This window comes from Aspergillus fumigatus, chromosome 8 (genome assembly GCF_000002655.1).
Source record: "Aspergillus fumigatus Af293 chromosome 8, whole genome shotgun sequence".
NCBI lineage: Eukaryota > Fungi > Ascomycota > Eurotiomycetes > Eurotiales > Aspergillaceae > Aspergillus > Aspergillus fumigatus.
Window position 1 is genome coordinate 18,967 of NC_007201.1, and position 20,561 is coordinate 39,527.

General features: G+C 53.1%; 6 protein-coding genes across 6 annotated transcripts; 2 read left to right on the plus strand and 4 right to left on the minus strand.

Moving 5' to 3' along the window:
- Positions 1-1,826: 1,826 nt before the first annotated feature.
- ftmA (nonribosomal peptide synthetase ftmA) lies at positions 1,827-8,636 on the minus strand. Its single transcript, XM_742094.2, has one exon. It carries the CDS (start codon positions 8,521-8,523, stop codon positions 1,888-1,890), a length of 6,636 nt encoding a protein of 2,211 aa, XP_747187.1. The 5' UTR covers positions 8,524-8,636; the 3' UTR covers positions 1,827-1,887.
- A 941-nt stretch (positions 8,637-9,577) lies between these two features.
- On the minus strand, positions 9,578-12,148 carry ftmC (cytochrome P450 monooxygenase ftmC). Its single transcript, XM_742092.3, has 5 exons — positions 11,053-12,148; positions 10,868-10,989; positions 10,497-10,795; positions 10,324-10,425; positions 9,578-10,254 (listed from the first exon to the last, which is right to left on the minus strand). The coding sequence occupies exons 1-5, from the start codon at positions 12,019-12,021 to the stop codon at positions 10,067-10,069; spliced, it is 1,680 nt and encodes a 559-aa protein (XP_747185.2). The 5' UTR covers positions 12,022-12,148; the 3' UTR covers positions 9,578-10,066.
- Positions 12,149-12,771: 623 nt separating this feature from the next.
- ftmD (O-methyltransferase ftmD) lies at positions 12,772-13,885 on the plus strand (the record flags this gene model as incomplete). The annotated part of the gene is made up of 2 exons (XM_742091.1): positions 12,772-13,299; positions 13,385-13,885. 2 exons carry the CDS (start codon positions 12,772-12,774, stop codon positions 13,883-13,885), a joined length of 1,029 nt encoding a protein of 342 aa, XP_747184.1.
- A 399-nt stretch (positions 13,886-14,284) lies between these two features.
- ftmPT1 (brevianamide F prenyltransferase ftmB) lies at positions 14,285-16,068 on the plus strand (the record flags this gene model as incomplete). The annotated part of the gene is made up of 3 exons (XM_742090.1): positions 14,285-14,322; positions 14,439-15,866; positions 15,936-16,068. 3 exons carry the CDS (start codon positions 14,285-14,287, stop codon positions 16,066-16,068), a joined length of 1,599 nt encoding a protein of 532 aa, XP_747183.1.
- A 180-nt stretch (positions 16,069-16,248) lies between these two features.
- Positions 16,249-17,829, minus strand: ftmE (cytochrome P450 monooxygenase ftmE; the record flags this gene model as incomplete). Its single annotated transcript, XM_742089.1, has 1 exon — positions 16,249-17,829. The coding sequence occupies one exon, from the start codon at positions 17,827-17,829 to the stop codon at positions 16,249-16,251; it is 1,581 nt and encodes a 526-aa protein (XP_747182.1).
- Positions 17,830-18,439: 610 nt separating this feature from the next.
- ftmF (2-oxoglutarate dependent dioxygenase ftmF) lies at positions 18,440-20,110 on the minus strand. The gene has a single exon (XM_742088.2). It carries the CDS (start codon positions 19,579-19,581, stop codon positions 18,706-18,708), a length of 876 nt encoding a protein of 291 aa, XP_747181.1. The 5' UTR covers positions 19,582-20,110; the 3' UTR covers positions 18,440-18,705.
- Positions 20,111-20,561: the final 451 nt, after the last annotated feature.

Consider the following 20,561-nt stretch of genomic DNA (forward strand, 5'->3'; position numbering starts at 1 on the left):
GACCATATTGAAAAGACCCTGCATTATAAGTTTGTCACTGTAGGCAAGACTAAGTTCTTAAACAGTAAACCATGATGCCGAACTCAATATTGAGGTATACATTGCATGTTCAAATGGTGGGTTTAAGGTTTTAGGAATCCCTAGATTTGAAACAGAGTAAGTCTTCAGAGTTCTCGATGCATATCACCACCGCGGTCCCTTAACTCCTGAAGAAGCCTACCAATGGGATAACAACAACCCCAATTACCAGGACGGTCACAATAAATTTCGCCCCCTCCAAGTTCTTCATGAACATAACAGTCTCCACAACAATCACTGAGAGGGTTGTCATAGTTACAAGGACTACCCCGATTGCATTCCCTCACATTGTGTTTGTATGGGCTAGTAGCAAACTTTGATTCAGAGCGTCTTCCATGGGGCTGATGATCAGGCTTGTCACGGTTGAGGGTTCCCTTGATGCCTTGAGACACTTGAAATGAGGCAGATCTGTCCATTATGAAGTCCCGACAGTTGACAGGCTCTAGGATAGCCACTATGACCGCCGCAAGGGGCAATGCAATGGCCCTGGCAACGATCATCTCTGGGGGAAGTTAGCTTGTGTGGCCTCATGTACATTTAGATAATGTTTGAATCAATCTTACTGATAGTATGTAGGGATACTCTATTCAGTAAAGGGGTTAAGTATCTCCTTATTTCCTGCGGATTTTCGTTGTTGGCATCAGAGAGTTCGCCAAAACCTATGCCTCTTAAATGTACAACTACACAGTACCACAGGTAACGCACTCTAAGCTATGATGTATTCCACTTACTCTTATATTGTATATAGGCGTCATCCTCTGCTGTAATAGATGGTTAGATTGGACTGATATCTTTTTATGGTAATTCAAGTCGGTGTGACGTTGCATCGTCGAACCTTGTGTGACAAGGCTCTGTTTCAGCCGTTATCGTTGAGGATGGACAGAAGAACCATGGGGTCTTGATTATCCTCGACAAAATCTTACACGGGAAGGCCAACTCAATCCTGTCCTGGTTGACATTGAACCCCCCCCCGGTACATTGTACTTCTCGATCTGTCGCTTGACAAACCTTGAGCCCTCGAATTGGTTCAGCTAGGTGAGTTTCCAATGACGAAAGGATAACATTTCGTAATGTAACACAAGCAGCGAGGCCGATAACACCCTCTCTCAAGGACTACCTCTACATTGGACATTTACGACTTGGACAGAGGCTATAGCGTTCAATAAACCCTCTTAGGTACTCATGGATTTGGGCGATTTTTCTGGTACCATTCAGAAATGACACGAGCGCTTCTAGTTGGCTTAGGGTCAGGAGAGGGTTCTTCAGCTACTACTCGGAGGTATATATATGTGGGGAAAGATATCTGAGGGATGACGGCCCCATGTTCGCAAGCATCTGTGTTTGCTGGAAAGGGCCTGTTAACGAGAATGGCATGGCATGTCTGATATGCTGTGCATTTTAAGGTGGGCAATGATGAAGTTTTGTACTCATACATTCGCATTTATGGTATCATAATCCAACCAATGCAGGATTGTGTGGCTTGAGAAGCTGTAAGATGTCTCGAAGGCCACATTCCTGGTAGGTTGTTGTTGATGATCTACCCGAGGATCTTCTTCAACAGCTACTCAACAAAGGATGTGTAAGTGATAAACCTGCCTACAGTCCCCTGGTCGTCAAGCCACTGAAGCTGATTTGATTTCCCAATCAATAGTACCTGCGCCCTGGTGATAATTAATTTTCAGTCTTCAGTTTTCAGACCTTGGACTAGTCACTATAACATTTAGGATATGTAGTGAAGATATAAAAATATTCCTTTTATTTTATATTAGAGAAGATCAGGATTCGTCAGTGTACACCTAGTCACTAAGTTTAGGTAGCGAAGGTATTTCCTATCAGATGCGAAAGACGGCGATAACCGCACCCAAGCAATTTCTCCAACGCCGCGCCGACCTCCTCAGCCATAGTCTGAGCGTCCTTCTGGCTTAGCACTGCGCTCAGAGCAATGACATCAATTCTCAGACCAGTAGAACAGGGTGTCGAACCGATCCAGACCTCACCCTGAGGAAATACACGGCCGTAAGAAGTCATCGGCAAGGAAGTAGTGTCACCTCCCAGCGTGAGAGCCAACTCTGCGCCAGTGTCCTGGTGCTGGACGATATATCCAAATTGAGTACTGCTTGGCCAGCTGGTGCACTTGGCCACGATCTGGTCGAAGTCCAGGGAAGAGTATCGGAGGCATGTTGTGTGCTGGGCTTGCGCGCTGCGGAGGTATTCCAGCGCAGTTTTAGAACAGCACACGCTGAGCCGGTACGGGATATAGTTCGTGCAGGGGCCAACAATTTGGTCAAGAGTGCTGTCAGCCGAACTACACCGGGCGTCCACTGTTTGACCGATGACGATATCTGTGCAGCCAGTCCTTGCGGCTAGAACCAGGCAGACGGCGGCTTTCACGGCGGTGGCAATTGTTATGTCCGGGGGATGTGATGTGGGTATAATTATACATGATCCTGTGACGTGAAATACGCGCTCTTGAACCGTCGTCGGATCTGCAGTCTGATTCGTAGACATCATAGAGGAGCCTGACAGGTATCGCTTCCAGAAGTTATGAGACCTGTCGTCGTTATTCTGCCGCTTATGATGACTGAGATAGTAGCCGAAGTCGGCGGAGAAACCCGAACGGAGGGTTCTGTTGTATTCGTCGGCCAAGGATTGGACAATTAGAGGGATTGTGGTGAGATCGTACTGTGCATGAGCGAGGCGGAGCAGAAGTCGATGTCTGTTTAGTTGGCGGTTGGACACGAGAGTAAACAGAGTTGGCAGGGTTGTAGAGTTAACAACACAGACATCCTGCTGCTGCTGACAAACTGAATTGCAGAAGTCATCAAGAGGCTCATTGGTCGTAATCTCATGGACACGATTGGGCACCTCCCGCAAGACAAGCTGCAAGAGACAGCCCGCATGTTCGACAAATACCGTGCGAAGGATAGTAAATCGGGCCATCAGCGCGGTGCAGGCGGTTTGGAGCTTGCTGGGCGAGACAGCGCCAGACAAGTCAAACTGGAAATGGGACCACGGATACCTCTGTACGAGGAATGCTTGTGCAGCGGTGACAGGATGAATAGCAGCAATGTCATTGCCTCCTTGGATGTGGCCGGCGTTCAGTAATGGCCGAAGAATCTCCTGGAGGGACTCGCCTTCAATGGTTGGCAGTGAGAGAGAGGGTGAGGAGGTCAGAATGGCCTGCTCTGTGATCAAGTGCCGTGACCGCGCAAGGGTTGACAGGCTCGTGTTATTCATAACGTCTGTCACAGCAAACATGAACCCAACCCTCCTTGCCAATGCTACCATTTTCATCGTCGCCAGAGATTCACCACCAAGAGATAGGAAAGAATCCTCTCTCCCAATTGCTTCGCATGGGAGCTGAAGCACCTCTGCCCAAATCTCTTGAAGCCTCCGTTCATTGTCATCAGACATGGGTGTCTTGGTCGAGGAGCTCATCATGTAGCGTTGGAGGTCGCTATGTGATAATGAGAGTATTTTGTCTCGGAGCCGACGACGATCCGTCTTGCCTGTGAGGGTGCGAGGGATGTGCCGTAGAGGAATGAACATGGACGGCACCATATAAGCAGGTACAATGGCCCGAAGACGAGCCTGGATAGAGGCAGCAGCCTCGTTGAAAACCAAGTCTGGGGCCGCAAACATAGGGCCATCGTGGTTCTCAGTCACTGAGGGGCCGAGCTTCACCATCGCAATCAGTCTGGCAGTATTCTCTGAGACCAACACGTCTGCGACTACCTGACCCGCAGCCGGATACACTCTCATGACACTGGCCTCGACTGCACCCAGATCGACAAGCTGACCTCGAAGTTTGACACGGCTGTCTTTACGACCGACATACTGAATGGATCCGTCCGGCTGATATCGGACCAGGTCGCCTGTTCGGTAGAGGAAAGAATAGGGCGACGGAGCAGGAATCCGTGTTCTCCAGCTAGGAGGATCAATGAAAGCGGCCTTCGTGACCTCTGGCAGGTTCAGGTATCCTCGGGCCAGAAAGGGGCCTTCGAGGAGAAGTTCACCCACGGCGCCAACCGCTGCCAGTCTGTTCGGGTCTGATGGCACAGTAACCCAGCCCAAACCACCAATGATTCGACCGACAACGCCGGATTTCCATCCCGCTTCGGGGATATTGCCCACTCCGCAGATCGTTGCCTCGGCAGGGCCATAGCCGTTGATGAGGGAGCGGCCTTTTGCCCACACCTCAACGCTCTCGTGGGTCACAGCTTCACCTCCCAGAACTAGTGTAGTTAGCAAGGGAACGTCTGCGGGGTTGAGGCTTCTAGCCGTGGAAGGCGTTAAAAACGCCCAGTTGACTTGGGTGTCTTGAATAAAGCCTGCGAGATTGTTCATGCGGTCAAACTCGGAGGGGACGCAGATGGTTCCACCAGCAGCCAATGTGGTGAAGATTTCATAGATGCTCACGTCGAATGCGTATGAGGAAAAATGCAGGACACGACTGCTGGATGTAACTCTCATCCCCGCGCTGTGATGGGAAATGCTCGTCGAGAGTGTGCGATGGGGCATCTCAATGCCTTTGGGATGACCGGTACTACCGGACGTAAAGATGATAAATGCGAGGTCTTCCGGGGTTCCGCCCCAGGTCTCCAAAGTGAAGGGAAATTCCGGCTGCGAAGAGTCGCTCTGGGCCGCAAGGAAGGATACATTGACAACAGTGGGACAGAGACCGGACGTCAGCGTGGCAGTTGCATGACTGTGGACCAAGATACCTGTGCCGGCGATCTGAAGGATATCTCGCACCCTTTGTCGCGGAGCCAGTAAATCGATCAGCACGCATGTGCCTCTAGCGAGGAGAACGCCCAGGATGACTGCAATGCTCCACCTGCTGCGGTCCAGGCAGACAGCTACAGGAGTTCCTCGGGTCACCCCATACCTCTGTAGTTGCCGCGCAAAGAACGATGAGTGTGCCCAGAGTTCCCGATACGTCCATGAGCCATCCCAGGAAATAATAGCAGACGCCTGAGGTCGACGGGAGCACTGAGCAAAAATCAACTCCTGCAAGAAGCGATTGTCGGCTGGGGGCATGGAACTGTTCCATTGTTGTACTTGCTCGATGTCCCGTGGCCCGATAAAGCTAATATCTCCAATCCGTCCTGTTGCAAGCGTATAGATGTGTCGCAAGACATGCTCGAACTGATGAGCCATTCGCTCCACCTCATCGTGGCCTATTACTTGCGCGTCATATGTAATATCGAACGAAATCGCGCTCTTGTTAGCGCTAGTACGAAAGACGAGCATCATCGCGTATGACGAGAACGCGGTGTAGTCCATCCCAGTCTGTGTCGTTCCCCCGATAATGGAAAAGTTTCCAGCTTCGTTCTTCTCACAATCCACGTCACTATCTGTGGGAGCTTCAATGATAAGCAAAGTCTGGAAGCGGCAAGCTTCGGAGGCATCTCTACTACACCGGCTGATGCGCTGCAGGCCAGCCTGTTCGTAGGGAATCATGCGTGCGAGAGCGTCCTGGACATGGTCCAGCGCCATCTCCACGGTATCTTCCTCGTTGACTCGAATGCGCGTCGGGACGGTTGCAATTGTTGGACCCACGATATTCTCAACCCCCGGTACGTCAGCACTACGCCCGTTGACTGTCACCCCGTATACGGTCTCGTCCGCGTCTGTATAGTGGGCAACGAGTAACGACCAGGCAAGGTGAATATAGGTAGCGGCGGTATGCTCCTCCTTTCCGGTTGAGGCCAAGTTTCTCACCACATGGCGATGCGATGCGTTTACGCGCGGCCGATAGTTACCAGATGGCAAGGTCGGGAATATCGGTGCATTCACGCCGGCGAGCTCGGAGGCCCAGAACTCGTCTGCCCCTTGTAGCTCTTGCGTGTATTGAATGAAAGAGCGGTATGAGGTGCTCGGTAACAGATCCCGCCCAATGTAGGCACGATGTAGTTGCTCATGAACCAAGCGGAGCGACCAGCCATCCCAGATTGAGTGGTGGATTGTCATCATCAGCTGCCGATGTCGAGGGCGATAGCGAAACCGAACCAAAGGCACACCGATCTTGGTGATCTCGAGTGCTTCCCCGTCGCTAGAGAGGAGCATCTCGTCGGTTTCTTCCTCCCACACGAAGTCATCGACGATCACCGCTTGCATGAGTCCCTCGTGGGTTTCAATGATACGTGTTCGCAAAGCAGCATTCTCGGACACCACCGACAGCCACGCGGCCCTCAAACGGGGTAACTCCATTCTGTCGGGAATATCAAATATTATCTGCCCGGTATACATGCCTGGGTGTTTTAAAGACGTTATGAACATGCCCTCCTGCAGTGCAGTACAAGGGTAGATATCTTCAATGAGATTCGAAGGCACACGGCACTGCTTCTGCGCCAGGTCGACAATAGCATGCCTCGTCGGCCCATGCAAGAGGGCAAACGGAGGTGAAGATTCCCATGTACGGTCTATTGTTTGGATCAAACCTGCACGTTTTGATTGCTCAGCCAGCGTACTCTGCGACGAAAGGATATCCTTGGCTTGTAGTATAAGCCCGGCCGCCCTGGCCGCTGCAACGAGGCGAATGGCTTGGAGTGAATCCCCCCCGAGGCGCAGGAAAGTGTCGTCCATGCCTATCAAGTCGATGGGTAGGTTCAGCACATTGCTATACAGACTTCGGATGGTTGCTTCTTTGGGTGTGGATGGAGGACGTTTACCACCCGCGGGCGAGAGTAGAAAACATTGAACGTCCCGTCTCGAGAGGGCAGCAGCTCGGGTTCTCAAGGCTTTGCGGTCTGTTTTCCCGGATGCAGTTTGAGGGAGAGTTGATATAGGAATGAATATATCTGGAACCATGTAGCTGGGTAGATGTGTTTGTAGATGCTTCTTGCTGATGGCGAATTGCTCCATGATCTGCGATTGCGGCGCCAGGAAGAGACGATCTCCCGTGTTGCCTATGACGGAATCAGTGTTAGATGGACGGACTAAGACAAAGGCAATGAGCTTTTCCGATCCATCGTCGGAAAAGGTGACCTTTTCGACAATGACCTCGGCATTGTCGTTCGGGAGGGTCAGTTGGAGATGGTGTTCGATATCAGGGAGCTCGACCCGCTGGCCCCGAATCTTCACTTGAGCATCTTTGCGGCCGTGTAGCAGCAGCGCACCGGTTATGCTGTCCAGGGAGGCCAAATCCCCGGTGCGGTAGACTCGGTGCTGATAAGAGGTGCCCTTGCGGTGCCGGCGCAGCCATGCGGGTGTATCAATAAATGCCTGGCGAGTCGCTTTGGGATCGTTGAGATAGCCGCGACCAACAATGGGCCCTTCCACGAGGAGTTCCCCGACTGTACCGGTTGGCATCAGCTCCTCTGGGTTCTCCGGACTAATAATCCAGGCTGTCGCTCCTGTGGTGTACCCGATGTTCCGAGGATCAACCGCAGCCTCCACCCTAGACTGTACAGACACGTTGACGGAACATTCGGCTGGCCCGTATGCGTTCATGCAGCGAATTCCCATTTCTTTGTATGCTCTTGCATCGGAGGGGCGCATCAACTCGCCTCCCACGATCAGGGTGGGTGGCGGGTTGCAACATTCTGTCCATGGCACCGTCCTCGCAAAGGATGGGGTCATAAAGCAGTGGGAGATCCGTAGGTTCTTATAAGACACAACGAAGAGGTTTGGGTCGCTTCGTTCCGACTCGCTCATTACGCATAAACAGCCGCCCGCCATTAGAGTACTGAGCGTCTCCATGATGCTGACATCGAAGGCATACGAGGCAAATTGAAGAACGCGCGACGTCGAATCGATGCCAAATACCTTCAGGTGTGAACGAGCTCCCGAGCAATATGATCGATGCTCAATGACAATGCCTTTAGGCTTTCCTGTCGAACCCGACGTGAACGCGATATAAGCGGCGTTTTCAGGTCGAGATCGTGTGTGGCCAGCTTGGCCGGGACTCGGCAAGCATGCCCGGCTTAGATGCTCCACGACCAGGACAGAAAACATCTCCAAACACTGTTTACTGAGTTTCTCACTCGTAAGGATAAACCTTGCCTGGATTTCCTTAGATATCTCCTCCACCCTGCTCCGTGGATGGGATGGATCCAGAAGCGTGAATGCTCCTCCGCTCTTGAGAACGCCCAATATTGCAACCGTTGTCCATCGGGACTTCTGCATGTATATGGGTATAATGCTCTCTGGTCCGACTCCAGAGAGGATCAAGACTGACGCAATGGCATCCGACAGGCTGTCGAGCTCGGCATAGGTGAATGATCCGTCCCATGCATTGACTGCGGGTGAGTTTGGAGCTCGCTGGCAATGCTCACGAAAGACGGTATGTACGCAAGTGTCCCAAAATGCGGATTCACCCTGTCCATTCTTGCCGTCTGTCGTTGCTTTCATGCTGTCCACCGTCGGACCGTCCTTGAGCGTATTGTATGGAAGATTACCTCTCTGTTCGGAGGGTGCGCCTACCGCAAGAGCCATCGCCATAGTACAGACGGGAAAAAAATATCGTACGGAGTGCTTCAAGAAAGGGCTTATTATCAATTGGCAGGGGCTTTTTCAGAGGATCTTGTTAGAATATTGGACAAGTCTTCTTTCGGAGAAAGCAATCTATACATAGATATACGCTACACCCTGTGAAGCCGTAGACGTGGATCTCCGAAAACGAAAAGCTACGCTGAGTGACAGAAAAATGCGGGTACTGGCCCACTACACTCCCTGGACGTTAGATTCTACATGTCTGAGTATAGTTTAGCTTGCGTGATAATGAAAGTTACTGAAGTTCCCGTCGTTGTTTGTCAGGTAGAACATGTGTGGCAGAATCCCTATCCCATAGTATTCGGCAAGGTGTGTGAATTGAGGCAAGCCAAAACATTGTAGCATTCCATGCATGCTTTAGGGATCTGCCTTGATGAGCAAAGACTCTGCACTGTACCTTTGTCGATCACAAAAGGCGGGCAAAAGATCAGCAAGACGTCCAGCAAGCCATTTCTACGCCACCTGACGGACAGCCCCAGATAGAATTACATACGCCAATACTGGGCATATTACTGCAGCACGAAGAATAGGGAGCTTCTTTCCTGTTCGATCACGGAGTGCTCTCAGCCCATCGACCGTCAGCTCCGAGCTTGAGCGTCACGTAACTATGAAGACGATAGTCGACTGGCCTACAACAACGCCAGTGCATGGCGTACAATCAATAATTCAATATTACCGCGGCAAATCTCCAAGGGATCTGCATTGCAGCGAGAATGGAAGGACATAGGTACGTGGCGTCTGCGGCTATCTTCCTTGTGCGAGAACGTAGTCAGCTGGGTTTTCCCTGCTGAAAGTAGACCTGTCGTATGGAGTACAGCATCAAATGTCATGAACAGCCATGCGAAGAAAAATTACTCAATTGAGACTTGTCAATCGTAAACCCCACCCACTGGGCGAGAGTGGAGAACCAATCTAAACGCCACCACCCAGGATGATGGCATGATTTCCGTGAATAGACAATGCATGAAACATGATCCTCGATGCAAGGTTCGCAGCTGCACACCGGTGATGTCCGAAGATCTTGCCCTGTCAATCACATGAACCAAATGCCTGACTTTGACCCACCGGCAGGGACACCGTGTCAATCGCCCTGCTGCCCTGGCACCGGTCCAGTAGCGGCACCTGCAGACTGCAGAGGAACGAGGAATCGGATTGGACACGTGTAGCAAACGAATTAAACGACTGGTGAGTGTTCCAGGCTTTGGTCATTGTCCGCCCAGTTGGTGAACGAATCAGACTGTGGTGATCTCATTCAGGATGAAAGGAATTGAGAATACGAACTGTTGAAGACAATGCAGATCCTAGGTTACGAGATTGCCGGTCTAGACGTTGTTCAGAACTCCTGACGACCGAGTCATGGGCCTACAGCGTGGACAACAGGATTTTGCCATTTGTAGAATTCATCAGGCTTGAGGACCTGGGGACCGGACACTGAAGAAAGTCCTATTTTACGCGGCCAACGAGGTACCTGCGGAATTGGAGAATTACAGAGCTAATGGCGTCTGGTCAAAACGACCGGCATCTGATGTATACCCATGGCAAAGTGCTCATCCGCAGCGTCCATCCACCGGATCCCATCCTCGCCCTCTGGAAACCGTACGTCGAAGCTCATGATCAGACGAGCCACCGTTGTGCGGATATTCATCAAGGCGAGTGGCTTTCCAATACATGAATAAGGACCTAGCAATTTGAAAGAGAGAGTGAGTGACGATTATAATGACCTCGCAAGATCTGAGCGGATGTACGAACCGATGGAGAACGGGGCAAAGGCCGACGGGTCTTTTACCAAGTCCATGTGCTTGTACCACCGTTCTGGGTTGAAGATCTCAGGATCAATGTACGCCGCTTCGGCTAAGGTGGGAGAAGTGCGGAGTCAGACGTCAAATGTCACAAGTTCAGCGAGTGTAGAAAGGTTCTCGTACATCGACCCATACTCCATTGCGGACTGAACACCGTCATATTGCCCGGAATGAAGACATCCTTCACATGGATCCCCTCTGGTGGGGTCTTTCGCGGAATGACACCGGGGATGGGAGGGTGCAACCGTAGGGTCTCGTTGATAAAGCCATTGAGATGTGGTAGTTTGGCGAGGGTGTCGTGCTGGTACTCGCCGTCACTATCTGCTTCGATAGGATCCAGCTCCGCTCGTAGTTTGTCGACCTCATCAAGATGGCGGGCTAATTCGTACACGATACTCGTCAGGCTCGTTGCTGTGGTATCACTATTGACGTGGCGATCCATTGGTGGTCAGTCCACTTGGATCCCAATGTGTCTGGCCTGGGCAGCAACTCACCTTCCTGCTGTGATGATGAGCATGGCATCTCCCATCAGCATGTTGCGTTCGTCCTCGGTAGGCTCCCGGCCATTTAGCGGCGCCAGCAAGGACGCGAAGATATCCGGAACATCCACTTGCTCCTACAGAACCAATGTTCAGCGGAAGAAACGGCAGGCAGATGGGTCAGGAAGAGGGCGACCCACACCCACGCGACGCAGCATGGTGTCTGTCGCAAACCCGATGAACTTATGCCAGTCGCTCGACAACGAGGGCATGGTAGCGAGTAGTCGGAAGAACCAGCTGGGAAACAAATACCGATACCCGATCATCCCATGCATGAGCATGTCTACCGCCCAATGATTCCGGCTTGCGTCCAGCATGTCAAAGCTGCGCGCAAAGGCCAGGTCGCCCATGGTATCATAGCTGTAAAAATTGAACCACTGGCTGATATTGATTGCCGATTCCGCAACAGCCCTCGCTTCCAAGCGCTGGAAGAGCTTCTGACGATAGACCCGCATGCGCTGCTCGTAACCACGCAGAGCCCGATCCCCGAACCCCGCGCTCCAGACCCGGCGGCGCTGGTCGTGGGCTATTCGGTCCCGGTAGGAATGTAGCGACATCATCGGATGGCCGTTGTCGTAGAAGGTGTTCTTTGAACAGCGGGAGTTGGGTCCGTAGATCATCCGGACGGCTTCGGGGTGGATGATAGACACTTCAGAGGGTCCAACCCTCACGACGGGGCCGTATTCCTCGTGCAGTTCATGAAGGATCCGGAATGATGGCCCACGCCTCAGACGGAAGGATAACCAGAATGAAGATATCTTGGCTGCCCAGGGGCCACGTATCTGGCGGAGGGGGTGGAACAATGTTCGGTAGAGGAGGAGCGACGCGAACAGTCCAACGAGATATGTTGCCATAAGCAGAGAGACGTCTTTGACGAGGTCCATTGAACAAAGAGTATACTGGGGTGGCTTTTTGGCATATAGTAGGGCTGCCACGCCCATGGTCAGGCAGAGATGAAATCGTACATACCGCCAGGGATACAGATGGTGTTCCCCATATCGGAAATACGAGAGATGGGTGCAAATGCCAATTAGGCCAGCCGTCGCCAGATACCCGCACTTCATGACCGATGGCATCATGAGGGGAGTATCAGAGTGACTCGGTTTCATACTGCTGGAAGGGGCTCACTTGAGAACCGCTCATCGTTAAAAAGACGGAACACGCCGAACATCTGAATCACGATCATACGCATAGACCCTAAAGTCAGAGCCAAGAGACAAGGATCGTCGATCAAATGGCTCGCAATGAATTGGTTGCACACAACACCATGCCAAGGACCCAATTCTTGGCCGACGCAGTGTAACCCTGCGCTAATGCAGGTTCCTGCTCGAGGCCAGACTAGCAAACAAAAGCGGATGTGTCTCATCCCATGCCGGTTGTGACGACTGTGCCACCTGGGCTGCGAGATGGCCCTGAGATCAGCGGTGTGACTATGTGCGCGGCTGCCCAGTTCCGGAGACGTATCTCCGGATTGAAGCTATATGTTTATCTATCATCGACAACCAAAGCTGGCTCGACTACCTACCAATCCTGCTGAGTAGTACTCTGCATTGCTGCACCACACCCCGCTCTCTGTGTTCTGTACAATGTCCGATCTTCCCGAGGTTGCTACCAGGCTGAGCAAAATGTTGAGATTTTAGTGGATGAGATTGACAAGACGGGGTCCCAGCCAGGTTGCGGGAAGCCGACTGCCCTTGGCGCTAAAGGGCTCGCAGCCCGAGACGAGATCATCCTCGCCGCTGAAAAGCTCCTCCAACAAGGTCGGGGCCCGGGCCCGTCGTTGCTGAGTCTGCTCGAATCGGTAGCTCCCCCCTTTCCCTGCCTGTTTCTCCCTGTGACGTGACTGACGATTCCCATGAATGACACAGGCAGTCGACATCGGCACGATCCAGACTTTGATCCGGCTTGAAGTCCCAGATCAGGTCCCGTTGACCGGATCTATTCCATACGATGCACTGGTCAAGAAGCTGAAGACTCCTGTGGATCCGGAATTGCTTCAGCGTCTGATTCGCTTCACCCGATTAGTTGGATTCCTCGATGAAGATGCAGAGGGTGCCGTGAAGCACAGCCCCATGTCCGCCATCTTCGTGAATGACCCGGACACTGCCGGTCAGGCTCGCTTCATGGCAGACTTTGGCATTCGGCCCTGCTCGTTCATATACGAGTCCATCAAATTGGACCCCAGCGGCGAAGCGGCGCGCCAGGGTCCATTGGCCCTGATGGCCAGGGAGCCCGGGGCTCGCGAGGGTCCGACGTTCTTCGAGGTCTTGGAGAAAGACCCGGTAAATCGAAAACGATGGCACGATGGGATGGCGGTTCATAATGACTCGATGGTACGTCACGTAGCGGGCGCCTATGACTGGGGCACGGTTCAATCGTTGGTCGATGTAAGTTACTAAGGCCGCTATTCTCGTCAAGGGAGTTGCTGTACACCAACAACCGTTCTACTCTTTTTACTCACATGTCTTTCAGATCGGAGGATCAGAAGGGCACGTCGCCGCAGTCATTGTCAATGCCTTTCCTCACATCCAAATCACCGTCCAAGACCTGCCCGAAATCATCGAGAAGGCTCGTCAACGGGGAGATCGACACCCAAACATTATCTTCGAGGAGCATGATTTTTTTACGCCCCAGCCGCGCATCGCAGATGCTTACTTCCTTCGTCTCATTCTCCACGACTGGAACGATGCGGATTGCACTCGAATCGTCCGGCAGATCTCCTCCGCTCTACGGCCCGGTGCGCGACTGCTCATTATGGATGCCGTCTTGCCGGAGCCTGGTGAAGGGTCTCTGCAGAGTGAGCGACGGTTGCGACGGAGTGATATTGGGATGTACACGCTCTTCTCCGCCAAGGAGAGAAGTCTGGCTCAAATGCGCCGGCTGGTGGAAGATTGTGACAGTCGGCTACGGTTTGAGAAATTGTATACTCCGCCTGGGAGCCATGCTAGTATGCTCAGTTGGATCTGCGAGTAACTACAATACTGCATTAGTTTTAGTAGAGTTAGGATCGTCTATTAGAGCAGAACTAGGAATCCAAGGCCCCCCTGCACTTCTCGGAAACCAACACACCTCTTCTAACGAGATGTGAAATAATGACCTTCCAGCAAGACAGTGTACACTCCAACCCCCGAATTGACAGCATGATGAGCTACAGGACTCATAGCCCCATTGGATCGGCGTCTCTATCACTCCCCAGCCAAGTCGAGTGCCAACGGTTGCGTCAATCAGCTGACATATGTTGCGCCTTGATAGAGGTACCCTTTGCTGTCCCTTCAGCGTATTCCAGATCAGGGGGCCTACCAAGGTCTCAGCTCAGCCACTTTGGGAGAGCGTAGCGCTTACTGCTGGTGGTGGTGGTGGAGCTGCAGATGCATGTTTGTAACTAGTATGCTTTGCTTGAAAATGAGACTGTATGCATTTTTGTGACGAGTATGCATTAGTGTGCATATGCATGAAAATCAGATTATATGCATGTTTGCAGCTAGTCTGTCGAGGCGTGCATTGTTCAAAAATGAGACGACCATAGAGAGGATGTGGGTGTCTTACATGCGCCTCGGGATCGCCGTCTCTGGCGTCTGCTCGCATGCCCTCGGAGGTTGGATAAAATTCCATCTCATCTGAAGTATCCCACCGAAAGGCAGGATTCCCACTACAATTTGCAGTCACTATTCCTGATTCCTCAGCACGCAAGGATGCCGCCAGCACCACCGGACCAGAAGCCCTGCCACCAGCTGCAGCCCGCCCCGTACCGGGCCCTCAGTGAAAGCATTCTCTTTGGAAGTGTTGACGAGGAACGCTGGTGGCATAGCACAGCGCCCATCCTCTCAAGGCTTCTCATATCCTCCAACTACGACGTTGACGTACAATACAAGTACCTGTCGCTGTATCGACACCTGGTCCTCCCCGCCTTGGGACCCTATCCCCAGCGGGACCCGGAAACGGGGATCATTGCGACGCAATGGCGCAGTGGAATGGTTCTTACCGGGTTGCCCATCGAGTTCAGCAACAACGTCGCTCGGGCGTTGATTCGAATTGGGGTTGATCCCGTCACGGCTGACTCTGGCACCGCACAAGACCCATTCAACACCACGCGTCCGAAGGTCTATCTAGAGACCGCCGCCCGGCTCCTGCCGGGGGTTGACTTGACACGCTTCTACGAGTTTGAGACCGAGCTGGTGATCACCAAGGCAGAGGAAGCCGTCCTCCAAGCCAACCCGGACCTGTTCAGGAGCCCCTGGAAATCGCAGATCCTCACCGCCATGGACCTGCAGAAATCCGGGACCGTCCTGGTCAAGGCGTATTTCTACCCGCAGCCCAAATCTGCAGTGACTGGCCGCTCGACGGAGGATCTTCTGGTCAATGCCATCCGCAAGGTAGATCGCGAGGGGCGCTTCGAGACGCAGCTGGCCAATCTGCAACGGTACATCGAGCGGCGTCGCCGGGGCCTCCATGTCCCAGGGGTCACGGCGGACAAGCCACCGGCCACCGCAGCAGACAAGGCGTTCGACGCGTGTTCGTTCTTCCCTCATTTCCTGTCCACCGACCTCGTCGAACCCGGCAAATCGCGGGTGAAGTTCTACGCCAGCGAGCGACATGTGAATCTGCAGATGGTGGAGGATATCTGGACCTTTGGGGGCCTTCGAAGAGATCCGGATGCACTCAGGGGTCTGGAACTGCTCCGGCACTTCTGGGCTGATATCCAGATGCGCGAGGGTTACTACACCATGCCGCGGGGCTTCTGCGAGCTTGGGAAGTCGTCGGCCGGGTTCGAGGCGCCTATGATGTTCCACTTCCACCTGGACGGGAGTCAGTCGCCGTTTCCGGATCCCCAGATGTATGTCTGTGTGTTTGGGATGAACTCGCGGAAGCTTGTTGAGGGGCTAACTACCTTCTACCGGAGGGTTGGCTGGGAGGAGATGGCCAGTCACTACCAGGGGAATTTTCTAGCGAACTAGTGAGTTTCAGTTCCTCCCCGGGATTTACTGCTTCGAGGGGGAGTCTCATTAATGCAATACTCTGATAGCCCCGATGAGGACTTTGAGAAGGCCGCGCACCTTTGCGCCTATGTCTCCTTTGCCTACAAGAACGGCGGTGCCTACGTGACGCTCTACAACCACAGTTTCAACCCTGTCGGGGATGTGTCGTTCCCCAATTGAAGCATCTACGCTTTTTCCGATCTCTCTGTGTCATTCTCGATATATAGCAATGATCATACACAAGACTTAGTAAATCAAGAGGAGTTCACCGTCCATTGGACCTGACCACTTCGTACTCTATCATGTATCTCTCAAAACTCCACATCCATACATGTACCCTGCGGCGCATAAACCATTAGTCTACGGAGTCGCAGAAATCGACAAGACATCCGGTAACACAGCCATGCTATTCTCAATGACCTCCTGATACTTCTCCGACCTCGGCGTGAATCTCACTTCAAAGTCCGGTAGGAACGCGGCCAGTGTCGTCCCACTATCCAAGAACCGCTCCTGGTCAATCGGGTCCGCACCATCCGGCAGGGCCATGTCGAACGCCCAAAACAAACGAGCAGTGGCCAGGAACAACGAATCCTGGCCCATGTGGCGCCCCGGACACGCGCGCTGGCCCATTCCATACATCAACTGCGGCAAGTCTGGGTTCTCGATCCATCTCTCTGGCTGGAACGCGAAGGGGTCGAGAAATATTGCCTCGTCGTGGTTTATGGCCCACACGTTGACGAGGACAGTAGCGCCACAAGGGATATGGTAGCCTCTGCATTCGTCTTCGTCGGATGTGGCACGGGGTGACCCCATGGGTGTTAGGGAGCGCCAACGCATGGCTTCTTTGATGAAGGCTTGCGTATAGGGCAATTGGGCCGCATCGTGGAAGTCCGGAAGGCGGCCCGTCCCGACCACCGCGTCTAGCTCGTCGTGCATGCGCCGCGTGGCATCCGGGTGTAAGAGACCAGCGAGGATGATAACTCGGAGTGCCTGTGACGCAGCCATGGAGGCCTCATACAGCGACCCGACCATATAGGCGAGACGCTTCAACTCGACTTTACTTCCCTGCTCCCCGTCGCCATCCCCACTCCCAATTCCGTCCTTCATGGAGAATTCCTTGACCCAGTTCCAGCCCGGTCGGACCAGCGCAGCCCTCGTCCGTGCTACCAGGTCAGCCGTCAGCCGATTGTGCAGCATATCAGCGTCCTTCTTCCACCGGACCGGCAGCCGATCGACCAGTGCTTTGGGAAGAACCAACTGGGTGAGAATACCAGCAGCACCAGAGAATAGCGCCTCCGCATGCAGTGCGATAGCGCGATTGAGCTCCTCGAGCCGGTCAATCGCCTCCAACCCGGCATGATCGACACATCGCTCCCCATACGCCACAGTCAGAAAGACACTGGCAATACATCGACGCAGACAAACGGGGAAGTCGTTTGTGGACAGAAGCTCGTGCAGGAGCTGCGTCGTTTCCACATGCTGGACGTCGCGGTACTTGACCGTCATGGAGGGTTTGAGGACGGAGCTGCGGATGGCCCGCTGGAGTTTCCATTCCGGACCGTAGGGAAGAATCGACGCATTCAGGCCACCTGTCGCGTGGAGGAAGAAGGGCACGGAGGGTCGGCTGCTGTAGATTGTGTTTCGGCGTTCAATATGGTTTTTGATGAGGTCCCAGGAGGAGAAGACGACGGCGATGGTGTCGGCGAGTTGGACGGACATGATGGGGCCGTAAGTGTCGGACCACTCTTTGTACTTCTTCCATGGGATCTGGCGGGGTACCTGGTGGAGGTTGCCAATCTTAGGGAGTCGTGGAGGCCCCGGGGGGAGAGAAAGGTGCTTCCCATGGGGCCTGGCGGGTGCTGTGTATCGAATCCAAAGGTATAGAATGGGGAGGACGATGATGAGGAAGAGCACAGCGGGGGACAGCGGGAGTCGCTCCATAGTCAGTTGCCAGATTTGCCCTGCAGATGGTCAACGTCGACAGAGAACGATCCTTTCTTCCTCTATTGAACACAGAGTACGGACGTCCCTTCTGTGCTATTTCGCAGAATGTCTGGCGAGATCTTCTGGCTGTCACTGCGGCGTCACATGCCATGTCCAAAGTCCCTCGGCCAGATTCAGCGCCACCTTTCTGTCTCAATATTGGGCTTCAACAGGAACGATGTGCAGCAAATGCAGTGGAACCATGGCAGCTGTGATCTTACACTCGCCCTGCAGGAGTCAGCTGCAGATAGTCCCCACAGCCCTAAAGAAAACAAAGACAAATAGATAAAGAAAATAGATATATAAAAATTGAAATAAAAAAGTAAAAAACAGCAAGAACAGGGGTTCGACAGTCCATGCATGAACTAGCTTCAATAGCGGGCAGAGCTGAAACCAGGCTGGGCGTTGGACATACTTAGTTTTGGATGCAGAGATTTTGGTGACAGCCCGCTTACCCTGGCCGTAGGACAGAGGGTTCTAGCTCGCCTGGTTCATTAGAAGCTCTGATTCTGATTACGAGCTACTCCATAGTCACCAAGACTATGTGTGCACGCCTTCAATGAATAGAGTAGTGGCTTAGGCGGTAGGCAGAGGGTTGGTATTGGGTGGTACGACTTTTGTTTTATTTTGTCTTCAAGGAAAGGTTTGTATTGGTGATAGACACACAGGTTTGCATAGAGCCATTCTGTCTGGTAGTTTCAGGTGCCTACAGTCCATTGAGCAGTAAATTACACAGTAAGATGGACATCAGCATCGGGCCAGCATCTCAGCTCAGTGTACGTAGAACCAGATCACAGTAGTTCACTAACGAGGTATCTGCAGCCATGACACTCTCTAAGCCGGCGAATCAGCAGCCTTCAACTGCAGCACATTCTCCAGCCGCTTATCATCTATCAGGTTGATGCCCACAATGTTGGGATCGGACGGTTTCATGGTTCTCCAGCCGAGCATCCTCTGGCCGAGAACAGTCATCGACTCGACCATCTCGCGCGGCATCGTCCGGTAGGTCTCGAATGGGGTCAGCTGGACGCTATTGAAGTACGCGAGAACAACCCGTCGAGGTTTGCCGGCCGTCGTGCGATTCCCACCGCCCGCATGCACCACACGCTGTCGTACAATGAGCACATCGCCCGGGTCCATAGTCGCGAGAACTGCCTGGTCGCGCTCCGGCGTCCCGACCTCTGTCCACCGATGACTGCCGAGGATGACCTCTGTGGCACCATTCTCCTCCGTGAACTCTGTCAGGGGAAAGATGACGCTGAGGGAAACCGGCGGTGCTTCCAAGGGCTGGTAGTGCATCAGCGGGTGGGTGGCATCGTCGCGGTGGAACGGCTGGGCGGGCATTCCCGATTCAATTTCGCGGAGGAAGGCCGCGCTGAGCCAGTAATCACCCGTGCGCTGGAAGTAGGCCTCGCAGATGGCGTGGATGACCGGGTTGATGAGAACGGTGTTGCGGAACGTCGGGCAAGTGGTGGCGACGTTCGGGACATATTTGAAGTGAGGGGGGTATTTGTCCGCCAGCAGCCGTTCTCCTTTGGGAGGTGGGATGGCCATTTGCACGTCCAACTCGCGGTTGAAGCTCTCGACGACGTCGAAGGGCAGCAGGCCCTTGAGGATAAAGGCACCGTCCTCTTCGAGGAGCCTGCACATCCGGTCAACGTCGGCATCGGCGGCGAGGCGCTGGAGTTGTGGCTTGGAGTCGACGGTCATCGTGGGAAGGAATGATCAATTCTTCTTCAAAGTAGTCCGAGTAGTCCAAGTAAACGCAGAGATAAGAGAATGGTCCTGGGTGGACGGCAGCTGGGGTTGATTGTCTCATTTAACCTTGAGGGCGAGGTCCTGTGTGGGATGCCCACGTTTGGGCTACACGTTTGGTTGGAGGTGTCCTGGGATCTTGCAGTTTGCTTCGAATGGCACACTCACCGCACGCATAAAGGAAGAAGTCATGGGAACGTCAGAGGTTCCCATGCTTGGAAGCAAACAGTGTGATGGGTGCCCACTTTCTGCATTCGCCGCTCACTCCTGTACGTCCTCGCCAGATGTCCACCAGTTCTGGCCACACAACCGTACAGTCACAAAAGCCAAACGAAAACGTAATGAGGCAGGCTTCTCAGCTGCATGCAGTTGACACACTATGGAAGTCTCTTTTGGCCTTTGGTTTGCGAAAGCTGAGATCTGTACCGCCCATATTTCCTCACTCCTAACTCGGCTGAGAATGGCAGAAGGGCCAATTCCCCAGGTAGCCACATTAACTGCATGTCTCAGTGCTGTTTCTTAATTTCTCAACTGCGGGCCGCATGCTGATGCAACCGATGTCACATCTCCAAGGCGGTTAACTCCTCTCTTGTCCACTGGCTGAGCTGAACATTGAACGACTATCATCGAGACAGTCGGCTGAATGTAGGTGAGGGGTTAGCATGGGTCGAGACTGAAGAAGGCTGCAAGTGCTAGATAGTCTGCTAGGGATGCTGCTAGCTCGGCTACACGTCACATTCCTACGCTTCGGTGAACTGTTGCATACGATGTCCCTGCGAACAATGACCGGCAATGTCCGGCGGCATAGAGATTCAATTACCAAGGAGGAACACGCAACTCACGAAAGCTTCATTCAGGTAAAAGGGCTCTCCGTATCTCTGTACTGCATATTACACAAGAATGGACAGATCGAAAAAGCTCCTACATGCCGGATG